We start from the raw sequence: 27,376 nt of genomic DNA, 5'->3' as shown, positions 1-27,376 counted from the left end.
CAGATATCTCCCTTCATTTGACAGAGACACTAAGGACAAATTTCCTTTCTTTATGTTTTATAAATGGGTCATCTTGGCCAAATGGAAGCCTTTATCCCTTTAATCCAGCTCATCTTCTCCCTTGGAGATCTAACAGGTTACATAACTGCTATGAAAGGAGAGCATGGAGATTAGAAAAAGAGAGAATTACCTTCAATGTCCCATTCAAATGTTCAGAATTCAAATAAAAGAGAAAAATGGTCGTTTCTGCTCATTGGAGCAGGATTTTATTTTCTAAGGTGTCTTACAGGTCAGTGTTTACTTGCCATTTCCTCGCTGTGTTGGGATTTTTGTTGTTGTTGCTGCACCGTCTTGTCCACCTCACAGCCTGATTGCTGCTGAGTGAAAGAAGCAACCAGTCTCCACACCTTCTCCTACAAAAAGGTGGGCCGAGTGAGACCGTTCTAGCAACGCTACAGCTTTGAAGGTTTGCCAGGAAGGCTACAGGAGGTAATCAGAGGAAAATATGTCCTCTCCTCCTTCTCTTCTTTTAGACCTCCATTAGACCAGCCTGCCTCTGTCTGGGAAAATTGATTTTCTCCCTCCCCTCCTACTCTCCTCTCCTGTTTCTCCTCTTTTTTTCCTTTTTTTTTTGCTTCTCGGGTTCCATTTGAGGCTTGTTCATCCACTCTCGAGAGCAGTTCTGCGAAACAGAGAGAGAAAAGAGAATAGTAGGCCACGACAGGTTGTTCACACATATAGTTACTCATCCCCGACAGCATCCATCAGGGCTTTAGTCCCATCTCTGTCATCTGCAGGTACACACAGCCCTGCGGTGCTTTACCTTTTACCTTCATCCGCGCAGCCCTTTCGTTCTTCACGTCTTCCTCTTTCTCTTGCTCTTCCGCCAGTCATCACACTTTCACCTCCTCTCTCTCCTCTGTCAGAGCCAAGGCTTGGATCAATGCACCATTGATTTTCCTATCAATGAACATTAGTATGGATCAGACTGCTGCTTGCACTGCCCTGCCCTGCAAACTTCACACACATACACACACACAAACAAACATGCATGCATGCACATTTGTCCACATGCATGCATATGTGCATACACAGAAGGTCCACTCTGACATTTTTTTTCCTGCTAAGCTAAAGTGGGAAAAAAGGGACAAACTCGATGCTGCGGACAAAGGAAAAGCAGCAGCAGAAATAAAGGAGGGTGGGTTTGATAAAAGAGAGGTTCTAGTTGAAAGCACGGGAGCCAATCAATGTGAGGAGTGACAGAAAAGGTAGGAAATGAAATCAGACTGAGCAGAGTTAGTGCTCAGCGTTAGGAAAGAGTCATCGGTCAAACTGCCTGCTAAGTCGATTCACTGCAGAATAATTCAGCCTGACTGGCAACCAGCTCAGGCTGTTGATAATAGCTGCTAATCATGACAGTGAATGGATGTGTACTCTTTATACACCTTTGGCTGTCTTTCTCATACCTCTCCCACTCACTCACGCACACTAGCAGACAACACACACACACACACACACACACATACATCTGTCTCCTCTCTCACCCTGTAATGGGCTCTGAGTCAGGTGGAGATTGACACTTTTCATTCTGCCGTGCTCCTTTTGTGTCCAACATTGTATTCATTCCACACAAACCAACGGCAGCCTCACAGAGAGCACATTTCTGCGCACATCAGCTACATTTTGCATCAGCAAACAATGAATGAATGATTACCATCTTCAATTAACCGGGCATTCCCGGGAAAGTGGAAAGGAGAGGGAATAGAGCAGTAAATATTTCTTATTTGTTGTGCTGCCACTGGAGCTTGCTACTCAACAGTCATGTAGCTGTCCTCTGTCTTTGCAGCATACGACAGGGTACAAATGGACTAGTTTGCCCCCCCCCCATTATTACATTTCCTCATATATTTCAAACACAGAGAGAGAGAGAGAGAGGGAGAGGGGGGCAGAGAGAGGGAGAAGCTGGGGAGACTGGTCTTGATAGAACAAAGAAACATCCCTCTTTGGGAGTGCTCGCATGAAAGTTGATCCTCAGATAAGACCCCCTGTACAAGGAAACTGAAAAGCCTCAGGGCCGTCCTTCGCCCTGCCTGATTGTAAAGCGTTTTAATTTGGGCTTCAGTGGACATGTGCCAGCCTTGTCTGTCTGACCGACCCTGCCCGCGAGCCTCAGGCATCACGTGTTAGGTACAAAACAGTTTCCAAAGTTGCATTTTATTAAGTTGATGAATGAATTATTTGGCTGTTATTTAAAAACAACTGTGTGCACTTTACAACGAACTATTAAATCCCAATAGTCAGCAATAGAATAGTCCACTGGAGAAATTTAACGTGGCTTAAAATGTTAGAAAGAAAGATAAATTTTGCCTGCAGCACAAAGCGCTTGTAGCTACACTTGTGGGCAACTGTTACATGATATCAAAGCTTTTCCTCTGCCCTGTTTCCAAGCATCAACAAAACATCCACTGCAGATTCATTGTGAGGCCTGCTCATAATGCACACAGCAATCTTTTTTATGCTTGGCTCTTATCATTTAGTCTTCCGTTGCAGCCATCAGACTGGCCTTGACTTCATAATGCCCGTGTTTCCCACGGGCTGCAGCCCAACTGTGCCTGAAAGAAATTTGCTTGTGTAACCACTTCACTGCACCCCCCCCCCCCCCCCCCCCAACCCCTCCCAACACAGATAGCCAACCATGAAGAGTGGCATTCTGCACAAAACAGGTGACAGGAGGAGTATTCATACAATTTATTACCAGATGTGCTGCGTAGTAGGAGTTGTTTCTCCCTGAGCTCTCCTCTGCACGGCTGCAAACCTCACACACACACACACACACACACAAAACCTGTGGGAGCTGCAGAGTGGGTGGTGGTGGTGCTGGAATTTTTTTGGCAACATGTCAACGAGAACCTTTCTAACCACAAAGTTCAATTACTCACTTAACTCACTTTGATCCAGACCCCCTTGCCTCTCTGATTGAGGCCTTATCATGTGGCTTGGCTAAAACGAGCCTTGAGCAAGCTCAACCCTGAATAAACCATTCAACAGTAGCACGCAGTCGGAGTGCTGGCAAACCCTTGTCTGATGGGTGTAGCCAATCGTAAGGGTCGGGGAGGCGGGATGGGGTACGACTCCCCAAAACCAGCAGCAACAATGCTAACAAACTAACAGGGCAGTGATAAACTTCAGAGTGTCTGCACTGCTGCAAAAACAGATGTGAGTCTGGTGTAATGTCAAGACATGAAGCTGTAAAACTGTAAAACACACCAAGAAGGGGGTTGGGGGCTTTAATTTGATTTAAATAGAGTAAATAAAAGCATCAAATATATTTAAAATAAATTGTAATAAATTAATAAAAGATCCAAAAATATGGTGGCTCCAGTGTAAGAAATCCGAGTGAAATAGAGCAAAAGAAAAAGAAAAAAAATCAACCAGTCAATCAAATAAAAATCATTCATTCATTTTCTAAACTGTTAAATCCGCTTTCTGTTTGCGCGCTTTGCCTGTAGCGGTCAGGTCGTAGAGCCGCATTACAGCCGGGAGCCGAACAGGATGTGAGCGGAAAACGAGCTCCCGACAGCGGCCACAGGAAGAGCAGCAGCCGCTGAAAGCCTGCTTTTCACCGGTGGGAAAGAGGAGGAACAGCTGCCCCTACCGGCTTCTTCTGTGAGGTTTACATGTACAGCAATACGTACGTGATTTACAATAATAATAATAATAATAATAATAATAATAATAATAATAATAATAATAATAATAATAATAATAATAATAATAATAATAAACCGGGCTAGACAGATGTGTTTTAATATACAATTTTAAAAATATATAAAATATATAATTTTTAATTTTTAAAGTATCAATGGTTACATTAAAAGTGGGTGAATTGCAACATTTAATAATAATAATAATAATAATAATAATAATAATAATAATAATAATAATAATAATAAATTTTTAATAGGGTACTTGATTATTAATTTATTTAAAATATATACCCTGTGTGTTGAAGCATATCCTAAATGTAAATAAAATAAAATAAAATAAAATAAAATAAAATAAAATAAAATAAAGTACGCTATGTAAGGGTGACCCGCAGGTTAAAGACTTTGAGCCCTGTTATTGAGTTTTACGTGAGAGGATATTTGCATTTAATACCCCCTCAACCACATGTTGGTCTGCCATGTTGTTAGTGTGACAGGCAGGTTTAAAGGAGCATAATTGCAGTCACATTGAGCTTTTATTGTCGCACACGGAGCTCCAGCCAAGCTTATTTCAAGCTGTAGATGTAGCCCGTATTCTTCTGTGGACTGGCAGGAAATCATCACGGAGCTCTAATCACCGTTACATGAGGGGGGTTTCGGGCCCGCGCCCCAAAGTCTTAACGGTAGGTAGGTGATGGTGGTGGTGATGGTGCGCGATGGTGAATCGGAGCAGCCATGCGCGCTCTGGCGAATGTGAGCCGTTCAAATTTCCATATATGTCCTGGGAGACCCCCACACCACCACCACCAGCCCTCCTCTTTTCCCTCTCTCTCTCACACACACACAGGGGGAGAGAGAGAAAGAGAGAGAGCCTCCCCCCTCTTGTCTCCCTCCTTTCTTTGTTCCTCTCAGATGATTCCCCTATAAGCTCCCCACAGGAGAGAGAGAGAGAGAGAGAGAGAGACAGAGAGAGAGAGAGAAACCACACCAGTGCCACCAAGCGGCGATGAGGCGCGTGCCACCGTGCGCGCGTGCTCTTTGTTAGTCAACTGATTTCCACCACCTTGGTATTTTATACAGAAGTCTTCGCGACGCTTAAAAAACACATGAAACAAACACAGCCGAGGTGAGATCGCGACACTTTAAATTCAGGGTGTCGTCGCATCGAGCCGCTGCTGAAGTGTCCTTGAGCAAGACACTGACCCCATGTTGAACTCTGGGGTGGAAGCAGGGTGGGAGGTGTGTGTCAAGGGAGGTGGAGGGGGGCGGAGGGGTCTTCTGTCCTGCGGAGATGATCATATTATCATCAGGAGGGCGCATCCGAGACTCTTTCTGATTTCTTTTCCACCGGCGTATCTGATGGATTAGGCAGCAGAATGATTCAATAAAGTGGAGACTATAGGCTGCCCGCGACGCTAATTAAATTAGCTTTATGTATAACTCAGTTAATGAGCTGCTTAACGGCGAGACGTTAATTACAGATTCTATATGGGTCCCGCTTCTTTGCTTTCCTCGCACATCCTGGAATTGGGATGAATCACATATTCGCACATTTAATTCAGCCAATCTGCTGCTTTGGTTATTTATTTATTTATTTATTTATTTATTTATTTATTTATTTATCGCTTTTTCTTAAAAAATACTTGTGAGATTCACTAAAAGATCTGCCATACTCTATAAGAGAAGCAGGCGCAGGGAGGCAGAAGAAAATGAGGAGGGGGGGGGGGGGGGCGCTTTTTTTCCAACAGGGGGCAGAGTCACTACACAGAAATCTGCTTCTTCTGTTCGCTTGCTCTCTGCCTCTGTCACGTACGCACACAGGCGCACTCGTGGCTACGCTTCGAGACCTGTTGTGTTTCCCTGAAAGCAATTTTCATCCAAATAAGCAGCTGCCTTTAAAAAATTACCTTTTGAATATGCTTATATATTTATATACACCTCAGTTGCGCTGCGCTGTTTGTTTGTTTAACAGGACCAGGTCGGGGACGTGCAGCTCGCTCCTGTGTTTCTGATCGTAGAACATGAAGGCGAGAGTCTGACAGAGAAATCACTTTCTTTTCTTTTCTTTTCTTTTCTTTTCTTTTCTTTTCTTTTCTTTTCTTTTCTTTTCTTTTCTTTTCTTTTTTTTTCTTTTCTCCCGGGAACAATGGTTAAGTGATGCAATGTTTGGGTTTGGAATCAGTTTACAGTTTTACAATAAAAGCGATAGATATGAATCACAGTCAGCCTGCTCGGACTTATTCTTTATTCGCATAGGGGCCTCATTGTTACACCGAGGTCCTGACCCCGGAGGCGGTTATTTGGGAGTTGTGGTTTCATGCTCCTCCATGTTTAATTGAAGTTAAAAAATTTCTCATTTGGAGCTGGAAAAATGCAAGGAATCAATGTGCGAAAATGCATAGGTGCTTTTTTTTCCCCCGTTAAAGTTTCATTCGTTTCACTTGAATGCTTTCATAAAGTTCTTTGCTATTTTATTTTATTACATTGATTTTAGCTAATGAGTGATCAGGTTTACTTACATTTTTAACTCACAAAAAAGAAAAGACTGTAAGGGGGAAAAAGTTCAATAAATGACTGTATTTTAAAGATGTGAGCTTTTGGTTTGATGATAGATTACCAACTTTGGTTCAATCTCAAATTGCCACTTCTAAAAAATAAATATAAAGAAAAAAATGTATTAAAACTAAACATGTATTAATCCCATTGAAACAGTTTGAAATGATTGTTTGATGTTTTGTTCCAGGATATGAGAACTTTCTCACTGATCTTACTCTGCACATAAATGTGCGCTTTTTAGTTTTAGCTTCCTTTCTTCTTCTTCTTCTTCTTGTTTTTGCTAGAATATGTCAAATATTTTAGTTTGTGCCTGTAAGCTCACAGATTATATTTGTGCACAGTTTAAGCACCAATTTATCAGTGAAGCTAACAGCAGCTTGCTTTAGTTTGTTGTAAAGTCTCTCTTTTTAAAATAGGGTTTACTATCATTTTAAACCTTTGCACAATCTTTTACACTTTGAAGGCACACTCAGTGGAATCTGTGGGTTTTGCTCTGCATGTGAGAGCTGTAAATAAGTCAGACAATTTAAGAACACCACAAATCTAGAGAGATATCTATCTCACTAACCCTGCTTGTTATTACTCACAGTGTGGATAATAACAGTCAGATGTCCATGAGCGTTGATCTTGTTTGAGCATTAGGGAAACAGAACAAATGGAGGGTGCTGGAAGTGTCTCTTCTTAAGTAAAAGACAAGAAAAGAAAAAAATCAGTTCAGCATATTCTGAAATACATTTATATTACTCTCAGTTTGTCTTAGTTACCAGCATCCACGCTCAGGCAACACACATACAGACTGGATTTATTCTCTAACCTTTAGACATGAAAGTCAGGCCAAGCATGCGCTGACAGTTTTGTCTAAAATCAGGCCACAAGTAACCTGCTCTAGCCCTGAATAGTTTTGCTATATAAACTCCTGGATTTGTAAAGTTCAGGTTGTGTTTCAGTAAGATTTCTGCTCATGTTTAAAGCTTTACTGCATGATGAGAACCCGCCACACGTGTCTGTATTTTAGGATTTTAAAGGAATCCTGTTTAATTCAGCTCCATATGATATTTGGCCAGACTGGAAACTTTAAAAAAAGGACAGGCAACAGCTAAACCAGCAACAACTCAAAAAATCAACAGCTCACAATTTAGTTAATTTCAGTCTTTTGGAGGAAAAAAAAGTGTTAATATCAGCTCCCCTTCACCTTTTCTCCCCCTTTGCTTCTGGCTTTTCTATAATAAGATCTCAACTCTCTGTGTGTGTTTGTGCTTGGCAGGGATAATTAGTGATAATTAACACAAAGATTCAGCACTTTTATGAGCTCTGTAATTAATTTACATTTTGGGAGTAATAAAACTGGTCAGTGTAGAAAAAACAGGAAGATCAGCCCGTTTGAAGGAGCTGCTCACTGAAAACCATTAGACTTCTACTTCCTCTGCTTCTTTCATGAGCAGTTTTGTCTTTTATCAGCAGTGTTGTGTTACCATTAGTGTATAAATTTAATTGTTGAAAAGAATAATTGAACTTTACCCTGCTTATGTGAGCACACAGAGAGTTATTACCAGTTTTGCAATAAAGCAGGTAACTAAAATTTAACAAAAGAATATTTACTGCACTGTGCTGCCTCCCTTTGCAAAAAATGAGCTCAGGCAAGATCAGCACGGATGCTTGTAAATGACTCCTGTTACTTCATCCTACTCTCTTGCATGTTAAGCACTTTGGTACACCACTGGTTTTTAAATGTGCTATATAAATAAAGTTTGTTGTTGTTGTTGTTGTTCCTTTCGTTAGTGTTAATTCAGCATAGAAGTTCCACTTCGCTTTCTAACAAATCATTATTTTAGCACAAAGACTCTCTAGAACATTGAACTTTACAATCAAACAATGTCTACTTCATCCGCACAATGAGTCTCGACTATCGTCTGTATTAAACAGCTGCCGTTGGCATCGCAATGATTTGAACATCCTCCCACAGAGTTACAAAAGTCCATGATTTTGTTTACTCCTCTCGCAGTGCAGTTCCCTGCAGCAGTTTATCCGGTCTGCTGCAACATGACCCATCGCTGACACAGAAATAACATTTCAGAAATCCCAAAAAAGTAGATTCTGTTCATCTGAAATCTACTTTTTGGGATTTCCTTACCTGGATGACTGAGCATGCACCACGAAAAAAATTAAGAAAAGCTTCTGAATAAAATATCAAGATATGTAAAGCAATCCTTAGTGAAAGTTGTCTCAAATGAACCTTGCTTCCATGAGCCATTGCGAGTCTCCCAGAGTAGTGTGTTATGAATGTGCTTCCATGTAAGAGAAGAAGGTGATTAAGGTAGGGAAGCCTTCTCTGTTTACATATAGCTCGTTCACGCGGTAAAAAGCCACAGGCCAAACAAAACAAATAGTCTTCAAGAGTGAAGACAGCAAATGTAGACAACGTCACAGGAACGATGGTAGGCAGTTTTCTTGATTTGTGTGCTTAATAATTGGCTAAGAGGAGAATATGCGGTTGTGGAAAGAAATGACCGAATGCATCAAAAAATAATAAAATGTATGCACGCTGTCAATCCAGACCAGAGTCTGCAGAAACACATCTGAATAGCAGGTTACAAGTTACAAGTTCTAACTCCATGCTTACGTCAGACCTCGTTTTGGGCTTTATTACAACAGAAATAAATACAGTGACGGTGTGTGACCATGTGTTCTCCTAACAAGCTGGTTCTGGGAATGCCTTGGTGTTGACACATTCTCTAAGGTCACGTTACCCCGGCCTCTTCTTAAAGGGGATGTTTATAGTTTGTTTTTTATGTAAAGACAGACAGTGAGGGGGAATTATGGGTTAAACAATGAGATCATTTGACTTCACTGGCCCTCAGTCAACTATGGGTTAATAACGAAAAGAGGAACAAAGCGGAATCGATTACAGTGCAGATACAAAACTTCCCTTTGACATTTAAAAACACAAAAAGCTGGGATGTGTTTGTAGGTTATGTGTCATTGTTAAAGAGGTTGTTTATATATATATATATATATATATATATATATATATATATATATATATATATATATATATATATATATATATATAAAATGAAACAACTTCATCAGCAGTGTCAAGGATGGTAAAGGTTAAGAGAAACTGTCCGTTGAGTTGCGCATTTAACAGCCACAATGACGCAGAATAAAAAGGGCACGCTTGTGGTTCACGGTTTGTTTGTATGTTAAACAGATCAGGCAAAATAAAGGGTTAAAGAGAAAAAACAAAACTTATGATTAAGTAATATTCATGAGACCGAATATTTTTATTCATATTTAATTTTTAGCTAGACTTTTATTTTGAAGGAATTAGAAACTGCTTGTAAACCACATTATGCGAAGTATTAAACTGTACATGTCTAAAAATATTAATCGCGCAATGTATGGCCGGGAAATTGCGAATGTTTGACGTCAGGCTCGTGACGCAGATTCCCAACCAAAGTTGGAGCAGGAGGTTGGAGAAATCGCACTGAGACCTATCTTGGAGGAAAAAGCACGGCGGCACTGAGGGAGTGAAGGCTAATCTATTTCACAACCCGACCCGGAGCCAAAATGGACTTTGGACAAAGCGCAGAGTCAGAGGTCACTCCGATAGCTGCAGCGTGTGTGGCCGAGCAATAGACCGCAGTCCAGAGCATTCCTAGATAATGAACGGCAGGCAGACCACGGTCTCGCTGAGAGGATGCGATGCTGTCTAAAATTAGAGTCGCAATTTATGCAACCACCGACAGACAACAATTGACAACTATAAGTGGATTTGATATATTTTTAATTACTGCAGGAAGTCATAAAATAAAAGTTTAAGCATCCGAGCTGCACAAAGATGGAACAGACAGCTCGAGGGGGCAAACTCCAAGTCAAGAAGAATAAAGAGTAGCCAATAAGAAGTCAAGTGCTCGCTGATTTCTAGTTTCCATGTGCAAAAGTGAATTTCTTTTCTTTTCAGTTTGTGGTAGATTTATACTTTTCATTGGATTCCAAGCCTGGACTGCGTTACGCACCGACTCCACATATTTAAGGCTCATAATGGAAATTTAACCATTGGAAATTTGACCTATTTACGGCTCACCTCATGACTGCCTCGAGGCTTGAGCGAGGAAGTTTCCGACACGCGCAAAAAAAGAGCGACGTCACATGTAATAAATACTAAACGCCCTGACCGAAATGCTTTGGCGAGCACCGGGGAGCAAATATGAGCTGTGTAGAGTAACTGCCCCAAAAAGAAATGCGTAATGCCAGCTCAAATGCGAAGTGGGTGAAGATGCCCATGCACGTCTCGAAGGCGTAAAAAGACCCTCGTTTCATCTGTTTATCTGGATGTGTATATTAGATTTAGCATGAGAACCCAGCTGTGCAAATCAGATCGTTGCTTTAGATAACTGTAAAGTTGTGCAAAAAAAAAAAAAAAAAAAAAGATCCTGGAAACCGCTGAATGAGTAAACGAATAAAAGTATGTACCTTGATATATATAGCAATAATTAGTGCGGTGTAATCTGATTTGATAATACAATGACAATATTACACAGTCCACACCTCAATAAGTCGCCCACGATCGCATCTGCTCATCCTGGTCCGTCCCGACCTCAGAGGGTGGAAGACGGTGGCATTGTGCTCGTTCTCAATTAATAGATTAGACACGAGAACTAATACAATACAGACAGAGTTATGATGAAGGAGTGGGGGTGTCTTCGCTCTGACGGCTAGACTGCACAGCATGCAAAGTCATACTGTAGCACAGCTGTACGAAGTGTCACATTTGTTGTTGATAATGTTGCACATCATCTGACACGATCCACGTCTCTGCTATCTAAACTAGAAATGCTTAATCTCACCCCCACACCCACACCCTTATCTCCCTTACATGATCTATATCCTCCCTAGAACCAGCCTATTTATTTATGTCCTCTATAATGGACATTTGTTTCTGGTCTACATATAATTTTGACTTATTTGAGCTACCCTACTAAGTCCTGATTTACTAAATAGGGGGCATCCTGGGCTTTCCATTGATATCTCATGTGTTTGGGTAGCAGGAAATTACAAACAAGTTTAATGGAAAGCTTATTTTTTCTTCTTTTCTCGGGAGGATATGACCTAAAAAACTTTTTTTTAACCTACCGTGTGTTGCACTTCACCACAGACTCCCGCCCCGTACTTTGTGTATCTGGCTAAATAACTGAGCAATACTGACCGGCAGCAAGTCATAAACCCAATATCCCAGTGTCAGTGTAATCGCTGCTAAACCCTTGTGGATAATATTGCTCATGGTATGTGTGAATACTTGGAGGTCTAGTTAATACCGGGGACAACTGTAACCCGGTAAATCCCACAGTCAGAAACGAGCTATGGGGATGATTACACTGGATATAGGGTACAAATCTAAATAAACCTGTATGGCAAAGCGTTTAAACTTATCCGTGGTACCGACAATGGAAAAGCTTGGGGGTCGCAGATGTTTTTATTTATTTATTCTTTCGCTGTTCTGTATATCACTGATCCGGCTGGAGGATAAAACAGCAGTGATGAATCGCACAATTAAACAACAAACCTAGATTAATACAATAAATGAATGAACGTCTTCTCGGAGATCCACAATACGCTGTGGTGTCTTCCCCATTCAGCAGCCCCGAGTCTGCCTCTCTCTCCCTATAACCTCCCACAGCCCTCTGCTTCTCCACATCAGCTGATCCGTCACGTGGTTTGATGTCGTGGGTCACCCTTTTGCAAAATGGAGTTGTCTGAGTCTGTGCAGAGAGGGCTACAGTCTTTAGCAGACCAGTCCGTCTTCGACCACGGCAGCTTCCAGGTGCTGGTGGACGTGTCTTTCCGGAGTCTGCTCTCCTCTCACGGCGACCCCACAGTCCTCGGTGAGCTGCTGCCTCTCCGCGCGCCGCTGCTTTTGTCTCCGCGGTTGCTTCCGGTTTCTCTCCGGGTGTGAGCGTGCGGCGGAGTAGTTGGTGTTTGCGGATTTTTACGGCTCTGCTGCGCGCTGCGAATTTACCCGACGGATTCCTGCGTTTATTTTAAGACATTTCACGAGTCCGAGTGGCCGCCTTCCGCCCATGAGCTGCTTTAAAGCGATCCGAGTCTTTTCGAGCTGCCTGCTTTGCATTCAGCAGCAGTCGCACAATCACACACGGCCACTCGGGATCCCTTTTGTCATTTAAACTGGCATCAAGTCCGCTCGGAGTATTAGAAAGACCACGATGGTCATTTTAGACTCTATTAGTCCGATCTGATCTCGGACACACATCCGATTGACGGCTGTAATCGCTCTTAGCAGACCGGCGAAGCGCCCTGCATGCTGATGCTGTTAATCGGCTCGAATTTGTCTTGTAAATATAAATGATGCAAAATGACAGCAGACTAGGTTCTAGTTTCATCACAGCTGCTTCAGCTGTTTTTACAGGCCATGTGTCGTCTAACCTCTGCGACACCCAAACTCATTTTTACGGCGGAATTATTTAGAAAGTGAAGTACTCACTAGACAAACAAACAAAGGACCCCCCACCCCCTCCACCCCACCCCAGGCTGATGCAGCACAGGGGGTCCCATTCACATGCAAATTATCAATGATTTCCATTCTGCGCGTCAGTGTGGAGAAACCAAAGTATATGGACCCTGCATCAGACGTACACGAATTGGCGTCTCTGTTCCGCCCAGTAAGAATGTTGTAACAGCAGCATTCCTCATTCCGTCTTTCTTTTTTTTGTCATTTCAGATCAGCCCGAGTTTAAGCAGATAGACCAAATCCTGCTGAAGCAGAGCCACACAGCTGCCGTCACCTTCATACTGGAGGCGGTCAAACAAAACGCAGACCAGTCCACGATAAGGTACGAGACGGCACACAGAGCATTTACTGTACACCCTGTGTGCAGGTGGTGGTTATAATTGGACACAAACAACCTTATCTGTTGCCCGCATGAGAGTCTCCCTCCCATAACACACGTAACAGCCTGTCCTTATGATACAGATGGATCCTGTAGCCTACACTGCCAACACTTTCTTTTGTTTTCTTTGTGTGTGTGTGTGTCGCCTTGTTTGACCCTGACCTCAAACCTAACCCTTTCAAAGCGAAGCACCTGAAGTAGCGCACTATTTATAAGCAGGTCATTTCATGACGTTGAGCCAAAACCACGCTGTTTTCATGCCTCTAACAATATGCAAGGAGACAATACTTCCAGAATCCACCTCCAAGGGGACTTTTAAGTGTGGTCTTTATGTATAATTACTGCAGAACAAAGCAACTCGGGGTTTTAGTAAAGCATCCGTTGAAGTTCTGAAGCTAGATGGGATGTTCTGTTCGTGTAGCAGGACTTAGTTATTCTCATCTTGGAGTAGGTATGAAGGAGCTTGCAAGCTGCCAGTGGAGCCATAATGTCTCCAGCAAATTGATAATGTAGTTACACTGTTATACTTGGATCTGTGGTATTATTTATAAATCTCACGAGTTTCTCATATGTAGCATTTTTTTTCCTCTTTGTTTTGTGTATTTTTTTCAGCTGAAGATTTTTTTCCCACTTGATCCAAGTGGTGTTGGATGTTCAAGGTGTAGAGGATAAACTGTAGGCATGCCCCGAACAAGCAAGCGTTAGTTTAAAGCTGCAAACGCTTTAGATTTCTATTATATTATTATATTATTATTACTGTTATTATTATTATTATTAATAATAATATTTTACTCATTGCTTCTCCACAGTCTTAACTGAAGGCAAGTCGGTTTTCAAAGTCTGCTCACTTGTGCAACAAGCTGAACTAAACTAATTGTTCCTTAGAATTGGATGACGAAGGGAATGCATGCAATTCTGCTATCTCCATATGAACTCCCTGCTGCTTTATGTAAAGCTGTCTAAGTGGACTTCCTTTCTGGGAACCAGCTGCGTTTTAAAGTATTGTCTTCTCCGTTCAGTTCCAGCCTTGAAGAGCTCACATTCAGCGCAGACAGAACAGAAATATTCTACAGTGCATACCAGGTAGCCTACATTCCAAACTAGGACGCATTTATCTCATCCTTTTTTTTCCTTTTGTTTTTTTTGGCAGACTTGCCAGCAGCTAATTGGTGCCTTTTTGTTTTGTTTTGTTTTGCAGAAACATAAAAAAGATCTGGAGTGTCTTTTAGCAAGGTAAGGCATCGCTGCGTGGTCCGAGCTGGCAGTGCTTAAGAGATTTGTGGGGTCGTATTATTTTAAGGTGTTTGCTTCGCTCTCTGGGGATGCCGTCACAGCCTACTATTGCCTAGGCTTTGTTTGTTTATTTATTATTTAATAATTACTTAATTGTTTTGGTAAAACTCGACTCGCAAATTTGCACAATTATTAACCGAATGATTTGACACGTTGAAAACTGGATATTCGAGGTCTGGAACGGATGTGCTAACGTGGGATGAAGAGGAGGCGAGCTGTTGTTCTAGTCGGTATTTAAGCTTCTCCGCGCCAAGATTAACTGACTTGTAAATGTGGATTTATGACGTGCTAACAAACAGCTTTTTGTAGAAGAGCCGCCATATATGCAAACGGATTTAACTGCAGAAAATCACCTGATGCGTAAAACTCCTGTGACGCACGGCAACTTTAAGAGTTTTTTAAGAGTTTTGGTCATATCATTAATTCTCTGCCTCCTCGCCGAATGAATGGGCAATATTTTCTACAGAAGCAAAGATGACTCAGTCTCTCCTTTCTTTCTCTTATAGCATAGGAAGGGGTCTACCTCACATTACCGACGCTTCGTGGCGCCTGGAGTACCACATGAAGGTGAGATCGCGAGACTAATTTCTGTCTGTTAGCGGTATATCATTTGTTGTGTGTTTCTAAAATGTTGCTTCTCCCACAGAACGGGCAGGTGGATAAAATCAACGATTCTTTCTATTTGATATCACTGAACACTGAGGTAACAGCCGCAGCTTTACTCTTCTACTTTCCAGCATTTATATAAAGTCTGGTATATTTCAATGGGTAACAGGACGCTTATGTTTGCTCCTTCTTTCTTCCTTCCTTTATTTATTATCATTATTTTTTAGAATGAAGGATCCTCAGAGGACATCAACTTTACTTGCACAGTGGAGCAGCTCCAGGTAGAGGAAAACTCTTGGGGTGGATAATTGTCTCGCAATTGCGTCGTACCTGTGCCATTACGCACTACAGTCACATTTATTAGCAGTCCTAAACACTCTAACCACGGAACTTATTGCTCTGTGGTAGCTCTCCTTATCGAAAGGGGTGTGGATCTTTCAGGAAAAAAGTCAACGTGGGAAATTGTAATATTATGTCCATGCGGTAGCTATTTTTTCTTCACGGATTCTGATTTTGATTGAGACAGAAGCGCTACGATCCATCCTTTACTGCAGCTCACTTTAACAGAAAATAATGAACAGACTTGAAAAAGGTTTAAAATGTTTTGTAATTATCGTGGAAACATCAGTAGTGCCTTTTATAAAATCACAGACCTGCTGATATCAGCGGCTCTGTAATGACTGGATGAATGCAAGCCCTCAGTCATCTTCAGCCTGAATCTAAAGTCGGAAATTAGTCTAATCATTGTGCATAAATAATATATCTTTTTATACAAATGGATAAATGTTGATCGGTGTCTGCCTTTTCAGGATTTGGTGGGGAAGTTGAAAGACGCTGCCAAGACTATGGAGAAAGCCAGTCAGATGTGAAGCTTGTGTCCACTTTCGTCCCCTTTATACCTGCCACTGATGTGTCACGTTTGAGTGTTATCAACCCAACAAATGTATTTGAAAGAAAAATAAAATAAATAAAATCTTCTTTGTTTTTTGACTGATTTCAGGATTTTGGTGTTACACGTCTCCCAAGAACTTCCCCTTTAGGATTGGAAAAATATTTTATTAAAAGATTAATTTGAACGTGTGTACAGTAAAGAAACTACACCCTCGCGTTGTTTAAACAGCTTGTGTAGGATTTCTGACATAGCTACACGACAGCGGTGTCTTTTTTCTTTCTTTCTCTCGAAGTATTTGTTACCACAAGAGTTTCAGCCCAGCCTTTCTTGAGATCACTATTTGTAAAAGGCTATTATCAGAGATCTACGGCTTTCTTGCGTCATAAGAATTTTAGTCCATTCACTAAAAAACAAAACAAACAAACAAAAATAAAGCTCCCCGAGCTTTTTTGCGTCCACCTCAGCTTGAAAAGTTCAAAGCTCCTCAGTTGAAGCAGCACGGCGGCTCGGATTCCGTAAACATCCGAGATGCCATCGTTTTCAGCGGAGGGTTAAGGCTCCAATTCATCAAGTGTGGAAGTTTATTCTTCTTCTTCTTCTTCTTTTTTTGCACAGCATGTCAGGACAGACTGTGACAAAGGTTTGACACCAGGGCCATTTGTCATATTGGCATATTTTCCACCAAGTGCGTGGGATCTTCAAAGCAATGAGCTGGATAGATTAATAAGACAGCCACTTGGTACCTCAATAGACTTTGATGCGTTTGCTGGTCAAAACGACACGAAGTTGTGCGAGCGCGTGTGCTGCTGCTCTTATTTTTGACATAAGAGGTGCCCTCTCTCTTATGTCAAAAATAAGAGCAGCAGCACACGCGCACCGATAGTCTACTTTCTACATCTGCCTGCTCCAACCATTGTGCCCTTCTCTTTCTTTCTTTTCTTTTAAATTTTGGATACCCATCAGGACATATTGAGCCTCGTCGTGCTGAAAAGCGACCCAAGCTGCATGGATGTGCACCGTGTGTTATTTTAAATCATGCGTCACACTTAAAAAAATGACCAGAATAGACCGACAGTAATTTGTGAGCGCCCTTAAGCAGCTTCTCGATGTCGTTTCAGGTCGAGAAAAAGGCACAAACCGCTAAAATAAAGATATGTTTGTTAAAAACGTGCCCATCGCGTGTAAATCAGCCTTTTTTCCCTTCACGTCTTTGCTACTTTGCACATACGTGGATCAGTAGAAACAGCATACACCGACAGTAATTTCTAGGCACCCTTAAGCAACCAGACCACGTGACCAGAGCGGGGCGGTCGAACTACAAGCCATTTTGGGGACGGTGTCAGTTTCCACGGAGCACACACACACTGCTGCGTTTTACTGGGGGGCGAAGCGGATATTTTGGAGGCAAAGTTATCGGTGCCGAAGTGGGAAGCTTTCCGAGCCGGAGCCGAAGGACCGGGATCTCTTTGAAGGCGTCTGTTGGACACGCACACGCCGCGCAATCGCCGAGGAAACGGGGAGTTTTTATTCGCACATCTGAAATGCGCTCCAGTCCGCCGTGCGCTCTCCGCCACTGACAGCGTCTGCAGCCTGCTTCAAGATGGCGGCTCTACTCCTATTCATTTTCTGCTGATCGCCTCCCAACTTTCATTGTCTACTCGCCTCGGTGCCCACCGATTCCCGGCCGAACCTTCAGGTACGTCTCCTTCGATATCGTCTCTAACTAACGGGGCGAAAGGGCGAGGTTTGGGCTTTGTGTCTTTGTGTTTTCCCCCCGCTACGTCCAGCGGTGGATGTGGAGCTTTCAACGGTGGCTGCAGCGATCACCGACGTGGAGCTCCGTGTGTGGGTCTGCGCACCACTTTTTTCCCCCCAGCAAAAGATGTTCCCCGCTCGGCTATAAACGCCAATTAAGGGTCGGGCACATTCGCTCCTGCTTCTCCTATCGTTCAGTTACGCGTCCGTATAAGTTGGTCACGGTTCGGGTTTGCATTGCGTCGTTGGGATTTATGTAAAGTGGGAGACCCGAGGCGAACCAGGCTGTGTTGGCTGCGATGCGAGGAGCAGCAAGTGCTTCAAACGGTCCCCGTGCGTTCGTGTTTCCACGTAGAGTCTTCATTTTATAGAGTTTGGATCTTTGGGGTGATGGGAATTGGGTGGCAGGTTGGTTTTCGGTGAACGTGACCGGATGTTGGATTTATTAACTTAACTTGGATCGCTCCCGTGAACGTGCCAGGGAGGCAAACCGTTTCCACCGAGCATAAATGTTTCATGACGGCTGCTTTGTAAACACTGGATTGTCGTTAAACGCGTATACGGACTACAACTGGCTGTTTACGTTTTGGTGTATGCTTGTCCTGAGTGGGAAGGATGGTTATTATTATTATTTTTTAAAGAGGAAATTAAGAAGGGGGAGAGAGAAAAAAAATTGGCGACTACAAAGGAGTGGCTGTGTCTCTCCAGGCAGTCTGAAGCTCTGGTAATTCCACTTAAATTCACATGAGCTGTAGCCAACACAGACTGTTTGTTTGACAATTAAAAGCTCATTATGGATCGCAATAATTCCCACCTTTATATGGTCTATGTGTTGGCGCACACTGTAGCTCCCAGTCTGGTGATGGGCGCAAGCTAGTGTTTCCTCTGTAGAGAGCGAGGGGGGGTAAAAAATTATCATTTTACCCATGAACGCTGGTGTAGACCTTGTGTGCACTTATAATGGGTTAAATGAATCTATCCCCCCGAAACACACACTCCACCACCACCCGCTTGGTTTTTGCAGGTTGACAGGCTCGCATGTGTGTGAATATGAGCGATCATGTAGCCCAGCAGACTGGATGGAGTACATCCACTGAGTAGGGAGGCATTTACACGGAATAAACGCAATTCCTTTGATACGTTTTAGTCCTGTGGTCAGTTCTAATCAGGAGCTATTTAAGCCACGGTTTTCTAAATGAACTCACAGCGGCTGATGTGTTTCTTCTCCTTCTTTTCTTTTTGCCATCCCAGTTTTTTTTTTAATTGGGTTATTTCCAGCTGCTGTTGATCTACATGTAAGAGGTGAACGCTTTACAAGAGGAACTGGTCTCGTCTGGGAATAAATTAGGTTAGCACGGTTTTTACGGGTCACTACAGAAACCGATGGAAATCTCCAATTTAACGTGTCTTGTTTGAAAGAATTTAAGATGTACTAGTTGTGGAGAAATAATTGATGGCCTGCTGTCAGCACCAGCTACAGCTTAAGCCAAATTATCAGTAAAAAAAAAAAAAAGAAAAGAAAAAGGAAGAGGAAAGCCCGTGTTGTGCACAAACCTCTGCATTCAGCGTATTCCCAACTGAATCCAGACTGTATTGTTTGATTTTTGGCCATTCAGCAATATTCGTTCCCAAAGCGTATTAACTTTATTTTGGATTTCTTGGCTGACCTGACTTGAAGTCTTATAAAGTGAGCAGGCAGGTCACACACACACACACCCTGGCAGAGGGGAAAGCAGTTGTCCAAACACCAGCCAATCGATTAATGGCGCAACAGGCTCCCTGCATATATGTAGGCATTATCCATCATTATCCGTGTGTGAGGCATCCTTTGAACCGATTTGCTGTCCAAACTTGCCCGCAGTGGTCTGTTCACAGGCGGCCAAGGAGAGGTCGGTTGAAGCATTGAAAAGCGGCCGGGACTCGGGCATGGTGCCGACTGTGGCTCCATAAAGTAACAGTGTGGGTTCCGAGCTGGGCAGGCTGGCTCTCATCCAGCGTTTAAAGAGGGGTCACCCCCTCATATTCACTCTTTACCCCGGATAGACTTTTAATGATTGCATTAAATTTAAAATAAAAATAAAAGTTGACAGCACCCAGCCGCGATAATTGTTACAAGTCCAACTTTAAAAACCAAAAAAGTGCGCCAGACTGGTCATCTTTTTCGAGACCAATTTGCCCACCGGATCGTAACTACCGGATAAAAATCTGAAGACCGGGATCCTTTGGCATCTGGTGACTTTACTCTACCGCCCTCGCTTTTTTTTTTTTTTTTGTTGAAATGCACTCGAGCACAGAGTGTAGCCTACATTCGACATTCGTGTTTGATACATGGACTGTGCGGTGCTTGAACTGGAAATGGCGCAGAATAAATGGTTTGTAATGACCCAGCGTGCGCCTCAACTTCGGCGCAGTCGCTGGCGTCTGGCCATATTGGTGCTGCGCGGTGTTAATGAAAAAAGCGCAAAGCGAATCAAAATAAAGCTGAGATCTCTCTCTCTCTCTCCCGGTCGGACTCGTACGCTCCTCTGTGTCTGGCTCTCAGATACATAAAGCTCGTGTAAACACCTCGGGGTGGGCTTCATTTGCCCCCGTTAGAAGGAAACCCCGCAGCCCGTTGAACCGATACATGCTTCTTTTTTTCCTCCACAAAATGGCAGCCGTGCTGTCGGCAGCCTGGCAGCCCAGCGGCTGTGTGTGTGTGCACGGAGGGACTCGGAGACTCTGTCCTTCCTCGTTCCCACTCTGCACACCGGCACGGCTCGCCGTGTTGTTTTTGTTTAGACATCCTGTCGTTCTGGTCACTGGCGACGAGCCATGTGGGCTAAAAAAGCAAACGGGGTTGCCATAGAAACGCCCAGGTTTCCCCGTGGCTTGTGTGGCACACCTGACGCAGTGAGTGGGTGCCTCATATTACCCACCCCCTGCACACACACACAAACAAACAAACAAACACTTTCACCCAGTCACCCCGGTGCGCCCGTGTGGACGATATTAGCCCACTAATATTGGCAAAATTCGCCAAACCCCACAGAACATGGCAACCCAGTAAGGGGTTTACCCACTTAACTAAAGGTTTCGGTGCTAGCTGGGTCTGATTTATTTAATTTTTCACATTGTCTCGCATAGGTTTTCGTTTTTACCCCCACATTTGCGCTCTTGGTTTAAACCGTTTTCGATTTCGCTTAGAGTTTAAACCATCCATGTTTTTAAAACTGCGCGCAAATCTGAAGTTGCGGGAGGTCAATATTCCCGTGCCATGCCTCAGATTTGGATCCGGATTTGGTTCCTCAAAGCTCGATCGCTGCTGCCCCTACTATGTCATTAAAGATGCTGAGCTAAGGCGAAGGGAAGTGGGGAGCGCACGGCTCCATCGATCTCAGCGGAAGTGATTGATTTATGATTATTCGCCGCATTTCGCCGCTGCCTGTAAATCTGCCAACGAACATCTTTCCCTCTGGTTATGTCTGGATCGACAAAAAGGTTGATGTTGCTTTATTACAGTCCGAGCAAACAGCAGCCTCGTCCAAATGGTCCGCCGTGCGTTGACAAACCTCTGCGTGCTTTTGTTTTGACCTGTCCTCCTTCTGCGCGCAGGGATTGTTGTTCCTTCCTCTCAACATGCATCGGACGACCAGGATAAAGATTACCGAGCTCAACCCTCACCTCATGTGCGTCCTGTGTGGAGGATACTTCATAGATGCAACCACCATCATCGAATGTCTTCATTCATGTGAGCAAAACTCGTCTAATTTAATTTCATTAAATTTTTTTTATGGGTCAAAATCAGTTCATATCACCCGAAGCTGCTAAATGTGAGATATGTTGGATTCAATTTAAACATTCCCAGTCTTCTTTTTTTCAGTGTTGCAAAATGTATTTCTTGCTCTTGCTCTCTTTTAAACTAAATTTGGCTCCTCAGGAAATGCTTTCAGATCTCATCAGACATTAACAGTTTTTTTTCTTCTGTGTTTTGCAGTTTGCAAGATGTGCATTGTGCGCTATCTGGAAACCAGCAAATACTGTCCCATCTGTGATGTACAAGTGCACAAAACCAAGCCACTGCTCAACATTAGGTGAGAACTGTGCTTACCAGGCTCTCTGCATTTTGCTTAGCTGCCCCCGTTGTTATTGTTACCTTTTTCGGGGCCCATATAAATTTGGTTCTAAAAGTTTAGTGACGCCCGATGGCTTGAATTTAACCCCTTAAATATGATTTTTCTGTTCTTTTTAAACAGTATAGAACATATATTTTCTGCCTTTGCAATCTTAAGCGAATACATTACTTGTTTTTGGTTTCCTTCCCTTTGTGGGTTCCCCACTAAACAGCTGAATCAGCCTCTGATTTAAACATTCAGACATGAGAAACACATGTAGGCGTGTAGGCGACATGACATGTTTGAGGTTTTCCACAGCGATGAGTACTGGTCTTATTTTTTCAGACAAGAATTGGTTTTAAATACTTGACTGAAGTTTCTTTTCCTCTCTCTCTCTTTTTAGGTCTGACAAAACTTTACAGGACATTGTGTACAAACTGGTCCCCGGCCTCTTCAAAAGTAAGAGTCGCATTTTTACTGTTCAGTCTGACTTTTGCACGTAAATTTGTCTCTGCCAGTACATTAAAATAAGAATAAATGAACATTACTGATGAGGGTATATGTAATTGCATTTGGATATGGTGTGTATGTTGTGTAGTGGAAAGCTTTGCATTGAAAAACTTGAAGTTTCAGCTTGACAGTTAATTATTTGTTGTAAAGTGCAGAGGTGTGTTGAATTGGGATGACGCCGAGTGTTATGGTCATCAAATCTGTCTGCTTTTCTTGCTGCGAGCACTAGAAGTTCATTAAAACAAGCTGAGGCAGGTTCAAGCAAAACAGTCTCATATCACCCATCTGTAAGACAGAAATGTAGGAGAATCAAATCATTATTTCCATGAATTCTCACATCGATGCCACAGTTTTAATCCAGCTTTTCTTGTGTTTCGACAAATATTTATTCCTGGAAGTCACAATATTAAGGGCGCTGAGAACTCTGGCACATGGTTTCTGAAATAAGGTAATAGTGGGAAGTGAAAGTGAATGGATTGGTAATAACACGCCTTTCTGAATGTCTTCAGATGAGATGAAGAGGAGAAGAGACTTTTATGCAGAGCACCCAGTAGATGGTGAGTCAGAAAGAAAATGTTCTTTTCTTTCTTTCTTTCTTCTTCCTTTTTTCTTTTGGCAAAATATTTTCCACTTCAGAGAGTCTGCTGTGCTGTAAACGCAACATATAAACCTGCCCTCACATCCAGCCGTGCATGTGTGTGTTTCTATAGCGTCTAATGGAACAAATGAAGATCGTGGAGAGGTAGCAGATGAGGACAAGAGAATTATTACAGACGATGAGATCATCAGCCTCTCTATTGAGTTCTTTGATCAAAGCAGGTACGCTTGTATTAAAAATACGTGGAAATGGAAAATAGTTGTTCCTAAAAGACTACAAAATCTAATATTTATAGAGGTTTCTCTTATGATACGCTTACAGATATTGCTCCACTATAGCCGACATTATCAGTCTGCTCTAGAATCATCAAAACCAGCTTAACTGACGCTGGTACCATGTTTTGTAGATCAAAATACGACATGTCCTACCCACAGTGTGATGTAATGAACAGAAATAGGATCATGCGTATAATATGACAGATTTTGGTTTTTGTATTCAAATGCCTTTTAATTAATTCTTTTTTTAATAGTGTGTAAATTTTAGCTGCCTTTGCAGTCATTATAAAATAATATTATTAAAGACTTTATTTTAAGTTTATTCTAATGTTTGGAATTTGCCAAAATACTTGACTTCAGTAATACTTCACAAAAAAGTACTGCATGAAACATAGTATGTTTAAAAAGAATTTTTTTTAAAATAATCTTTCAAAATTTGAATTCTGTTGCTAACTCTGTATGATTTAGTTTTAGAGTTATACATATGCTGGAAAGTTACTAATGTTTTTCCTCTGTTTTTGGCGCACAGACTGGGAGGAGCAGTGGAGGACAAGCAGTCGAAAGATCAGGTATCGCACGTTGATTTAGCCACATTTTTGTTTCTGTCATTTTTTTCATCTTTGCTAACACTTTAGGATTAAAACAGCCTTAGAATAAGGGATAATCGAACATGTGTGGAGACAAACAATTATAATTATTTTCTCTCCAGTGGTAAAGGTTGTTTTTGCTGCTTTTAAGGTGGACCAGCCTGTGTGTAGATTCTAGTCATTGTGTATAAATGTTTTGTTCCACAAGTATGTATATCCATATGTATTTATTTATTTTTGTTATAATGTGTTTTATCTGCAGTTGGCTAACAAGAGGTACTTGCAGTGTCCAGCAGCTATGACAGTTATGCATCTGAGAAAGTTTCTGCGCAGCAAAATGGACATCCCAAACACCTACCAGGTCTGTTTAGTTTAATTATTTATTTATTTTCAGAGATACTTACTATAAATGTATCACAAAGAACTGAGAGATCTTATTTACATATTTAATGATTTCCTCTTACAAAAGGTTTTTGCAAAAAAACAAAAAAGACAAAAAATATAAAAAATAACCCCCCTTTTTTTTCCTCTTAAGGTTGAAGTCATGTATGAAGATGAACCTCTGAAAGATTACTACACGCTAATGGATATAGCATATATCTATACTTGGAGAAGGGTAAGAAATATTTTTGCACATTTTTAGACAGGCTAAGTTTTTTTTGGTTTTTTTTTTTTTATCTCAACATGTGATTAATACACTGCAATTAATGAGTTGCAGTCTATTAATAATATTTTCTTTGTTAAATAAAACCATCTCCCTCGGTGTCAGTTAATGTATTTAATCACAATTTATTTTTAAAAATAAATGTAATATCAACAAAATTAGGTACTTTTAAAATTTCCCCTTGAGACATAAATAGAATAGATACTTACGTTTTGATTGCTGAGCTTTTAAAATATTATTTTATCATTACATTGAAGTTTTTGTATATTGTTATATATAGGCTTTTATCACTTTGTTGTAGCTGGTGTTGTATAGTGTGCGGTCAGTTAAATATATATATTTTTCTGCTTGTTTATTTTAGTCTTCAAAAACACAAAATCTCCAAATGGGGAAGCTGTTCGAGAAAGAGGGTTTTTGTTCATACATGTTGTTAAAGATGCCAAAATTTAAATAAATAATAAAAAAAAAATCATATTTACAATATTAAAAACTTTTAAAATTTACGATCAGTTTCCATTTAAGATTTTAGTCAAATGAACACATACATAACCATGGACATGGCTATATTCGAATTTGTATGGTATCATGTTTTTGTACTCAACCTGAAATAATATGTACTTTGAACATTATTCAATTTTATGTTGCCCCATATATATATATATATATATATATATACACACACACACAAATATATGTATGTATGTGTGTGTGTGTGTGTGTGTGTGTATTAGGGACATTCTGCAATTAGTTATGGTTTTCTATCATGTGTATGCAAAAAGGGGGGAGGGGCAACAAAGGGCACAAGATCTTTATGCCATATGTGGCCTCTGAAACTAACCGCTTTAGATGTATCTGGGTTACTGAGTTGAAAGTAGCAAGTTTATAACAAAACTTGCTACTTTCTGGTCTGGTTATCAAACTGAATGTACGCCAGGACATGACTGGATCTTGATCTCTATAGAGCAGTGATTAAAAATGGAAATTTGGGATTAAAAAGTAAATGACCCCCACATATGTTTCCAAGTTTTTTTGCAAATAAATGAACCAATTCCTTAAAAAAAAAAAAAAACAAATTTAAAAAGTTGTAGAAGAAACCGATTAATAAATTAGTTTTTACGGCTTTTTTACGAATAAAATAGGTTAGATGACCCCGCTTGGTCACTTCAGGGTTAGTTGAGTAACTAATTAAATTAAAAAAATAAAAAATAAAAACCGAATAAAGTTCCTAAAAATGGCGCCAAACCCATTTACAGTTTAAGTTTTAATGTTTTAATAACTTCTTCTCCTCTTCCGCAGAACGGCCCGCTGCCGCTGAAGTACCGAGTCCGACCCAACTGTAAGAAGATGAAGGTGAGCCACGCGCAGCAGGAAGGACAGAACAGCGCGAGCAGATCCGGGCAGGAGAGCGACTCTGCCAGCGACAAAGCCGGAAGTCCAGCCGGGGCTCCGTCCACGTCCTCGTCTCTGCCTAGCCCCGGCACGCCTGCGCAGTCCCCGCACCCGCACGGCAACAGCAACAACAACAGCAGCGGCGGCTGCACAGTCAACGGGACTCCCACCGCCACAGCCCCGAGCCCTAGCCGACCCTTCACCCAGTTCTGCGGCGGCAACGGCGGTAAACCCCGAAAGGTTTCTCTGAACGGCTCGTCGACCTCATCCGGATGACGCGGGGCTCCATGCAGTGCCGGACCAGACCAGCCAACGCCAGACACCCGCTCAGCTAATACTGTTTTCATGCCAACGTAGTTACATTGTGTAGACAATGTTCTCTCTCTCTCGCTCTCTCTCTCTCTCTCTCTCTCTCTCTCTCCATTTGTTGTTCTCAATATTATGGCGTCATCTGTAAGTTTAAAGTAGTGGAATCGGAGACATTTCAAAATAAAATAAAAAAGAAAGAAAGAAGAAAGGAAAAGCGGCGTGGGAATTTTAAAACGAAAACGAGATGTCGAGGGTGAAGGAGGAGGGGAAAAGGAAGTTTGGAAGAATGGAGAAGGACAAACATGTACTTTTTTTTGAAAGAAAAAGCTGCATCTTTATTTTCCTGAAGTGACTGAAGGTGACTCTTCTGTTCCTGTTTTCACGTCTTTCAAATTAAAAGTGTTTATCATGATTACTTCATGTGCGTGTGGGGTGGAAACTTTAAACATGCATGCTCATGGTAGCGCCACTTATTTTATTTTTTATTTTTTTTGGTCTCAGAGAAGGTTCGCTTGTTTGTCCCACGAGTGTAATTTTGGACGTTTTTTTTCTTTTCTTTTTTTAAAGAAGTGTCCAGGCACACCTTGTACCAATGAAAGGAGAAAACAAAAAGTTTGTACAGGGCTGTAGGGTGAAAAAAACCTACGGAAGAAGAATCGACTTTACTTTTTACTGGAAGAAGAAAAACGTTTCTTGTAACTGCAGTGGACTCGGATTGCTCGTCCTCCACGTCTTTAACGCTCCGTTTTAGAGAATCCGTGTGTAAATAGAAGCAAAATGCATATTTAATCAGCGGCGATGTTATTCTCTTATTCCCCTTTATTCCGTGGGGATGACTTGGGCTCCTCTTCAGCTTCATTTCATGCTCAACGACAGATGTTTTGATGTCTCTTTGTTTGTTTTTTGTTTTTTTTTTCCTGTGTTTTTTTCTTTCCGTATTTGTATCGCTCGATTGTATGGACAAGTTATTGTATTGTTACTGTTGCACAGTATAAAACATCTAAATAAAACATTTTACACTTACTGGCAAAGTCACTTCGATTTTTTTCTTTCTCCTCTTGAGTTTTGGGAGATAATCGATCAGTTTGATGGGTTTAAAATGAAAAAGTCGAACTAAAAGGCAGACAGAGCGCCAGATGTCAGTCTGAATGAGCAGGATTTAAAGTAGATGACTCGGTTAGAGAGGCAGGCTCTGCACAACAAGGACGTGGAGGAGAACTGGCTGGTAAAGAGACA

At 41.7% G+C, this 27,376-nt stretch overlaps 2 protein-coding genes across 2 annotated transcripts; both read left to right on the top strand.

Annotated features, from left to right (window-relative positions):
- Nucleotides 1-11,959: 11,959 nt before the first annotated feature.
- On the top strand, nucleotides 11,960-16,044 carry commd3 (COMM domain containing 3). The gene is made up of 8 exons (XM_006794664.3): nucleotides 11,960-12,145; nucleotides 13,000-13,111; nucleotides 14,188-14,251; nucleotides 14,367-14,401; nucleotides 14,968-15,028; nucleotides 15,108-15,164; nucleotides 15,295-15,348; nucleotides 15,877-16,044. The coding sequence occupies exons 1-8, from the start codon at nucleotides 12,007-12,009 to the stop codon at nucleotides 15,934-15,936; spliced, it is 582 nt and encodes a 193-aa protein (XP_006794727.2). The 5' UTR covers nucleotides 11,960-12,006; the 3' UTR covers nucleotides 15,937-16,044.
- A 1,236-nt stretch (nucleotides 16,045-17,280) lies between these two features.
- bmi1a (BMI1 proto-oncogene, polycomb ring finger a) lies at nucleotides 17,281-27,145 on the top strand. Its single transcript, XM_006794665.2, has 10 exons — nucleotides 17,281-17,655; nucleotides 21,309-21,444; nucleotides 21,691-21,787; nucleotides 22,212-22,267; nucleotides 22,828-22,875; nucleotides 23,029-23,137; nucleotides 23,721-23,760; nucleotides 24,041-24,139; nucleotides 24,314-24,394; nucleotides 25,739-27,145. The coding sequence occupies exons 2-10, from the start codon at nucleotides 21,333-21,335 to the stop codon at nucleotides 26,105-26,107; spliced, it is 1,011 nt and encodes a 336-aa protein (XP_006794728.2). The 5' UTR covers nucleotides 17,281-17,655; nucleotides 21,309-21,332; the 3' UTR covers nucleotides 26,108-27,145.
- Nucleotides 27,146-27,376: the final 231 nt, after the last annotated feature.

This window comes from Neolamprologus brichardi, chromosome 9 (genome assembly GCF_056152115.1).
Source record: "Neolamprologus brichardi isolate AB-2024 chromosome 9, ASM5615211v1, whole genome shotgun sequence".
Classification (NCBI taxonomy): domain Eukaryota; kingdom Metazoa; phylum Chordata; class Actinopteri; order Cichliformes; family Cichlidae; genus Neolamprologus; species Neolamprologus brichardi.
The sequence above is the reverse complement of the archived record's forward strand: the minus strand, read 5'-3'. Positions and strand labels throughout refer to the sequence as shown.

What these genes read in the sequence shown, in the direction of transcription:
- commd3 (XM_006794664.3), top strand. Translation starts at nt 12,007, where the DNA reads ATGGAGTTGTCTGAGTCTGTGCAGAGAGGGCTACAGTCTTTAGCAGAC. An exon ending in GCAGACCAGTCCACGATAAG is followed by an intron (nt 13,112 to 14,187) that starts GTACGAGACGGC and finishes TTCTCCGTTCAG; the next exon opens with TTCCAGCCTTGAAGAGCTCA. An exon ending in TGATATCACTGAACACTGAG is followed by an intron (nt 15,165 to 15,294) that starts GTAACAGCCGCA and finishes ATTATTTTTTAG; the next exon opens with AATGAAGGATCCTCAGAGGA.
- bmi1a (XM_006794665.2), top strand. Translation starts at nt 21,333, where the DNA reads ATGCATCGGACGACCAGGATAAAGATTACCGAGCTCAACCCTCACCTC. An exon ending in AAGCCACTGCTCAACATTAG is followed by an intron (nt 21,788 to 22,211) that starts GTGAGAACTGTG and finishes CTCTCTTTTTAG; the next exon opens with GTCTGACAAAACTTTACAGG. An exon ending in GAGTTCTTTGATCAAAGCAG is followed by an intron (nt 23,138 to 23,720) that starts GTACGCTTGTAT and finishes TTTGGCGCACAG; the next exon opens with ACTGGGAGGAGCAGTGGAGG.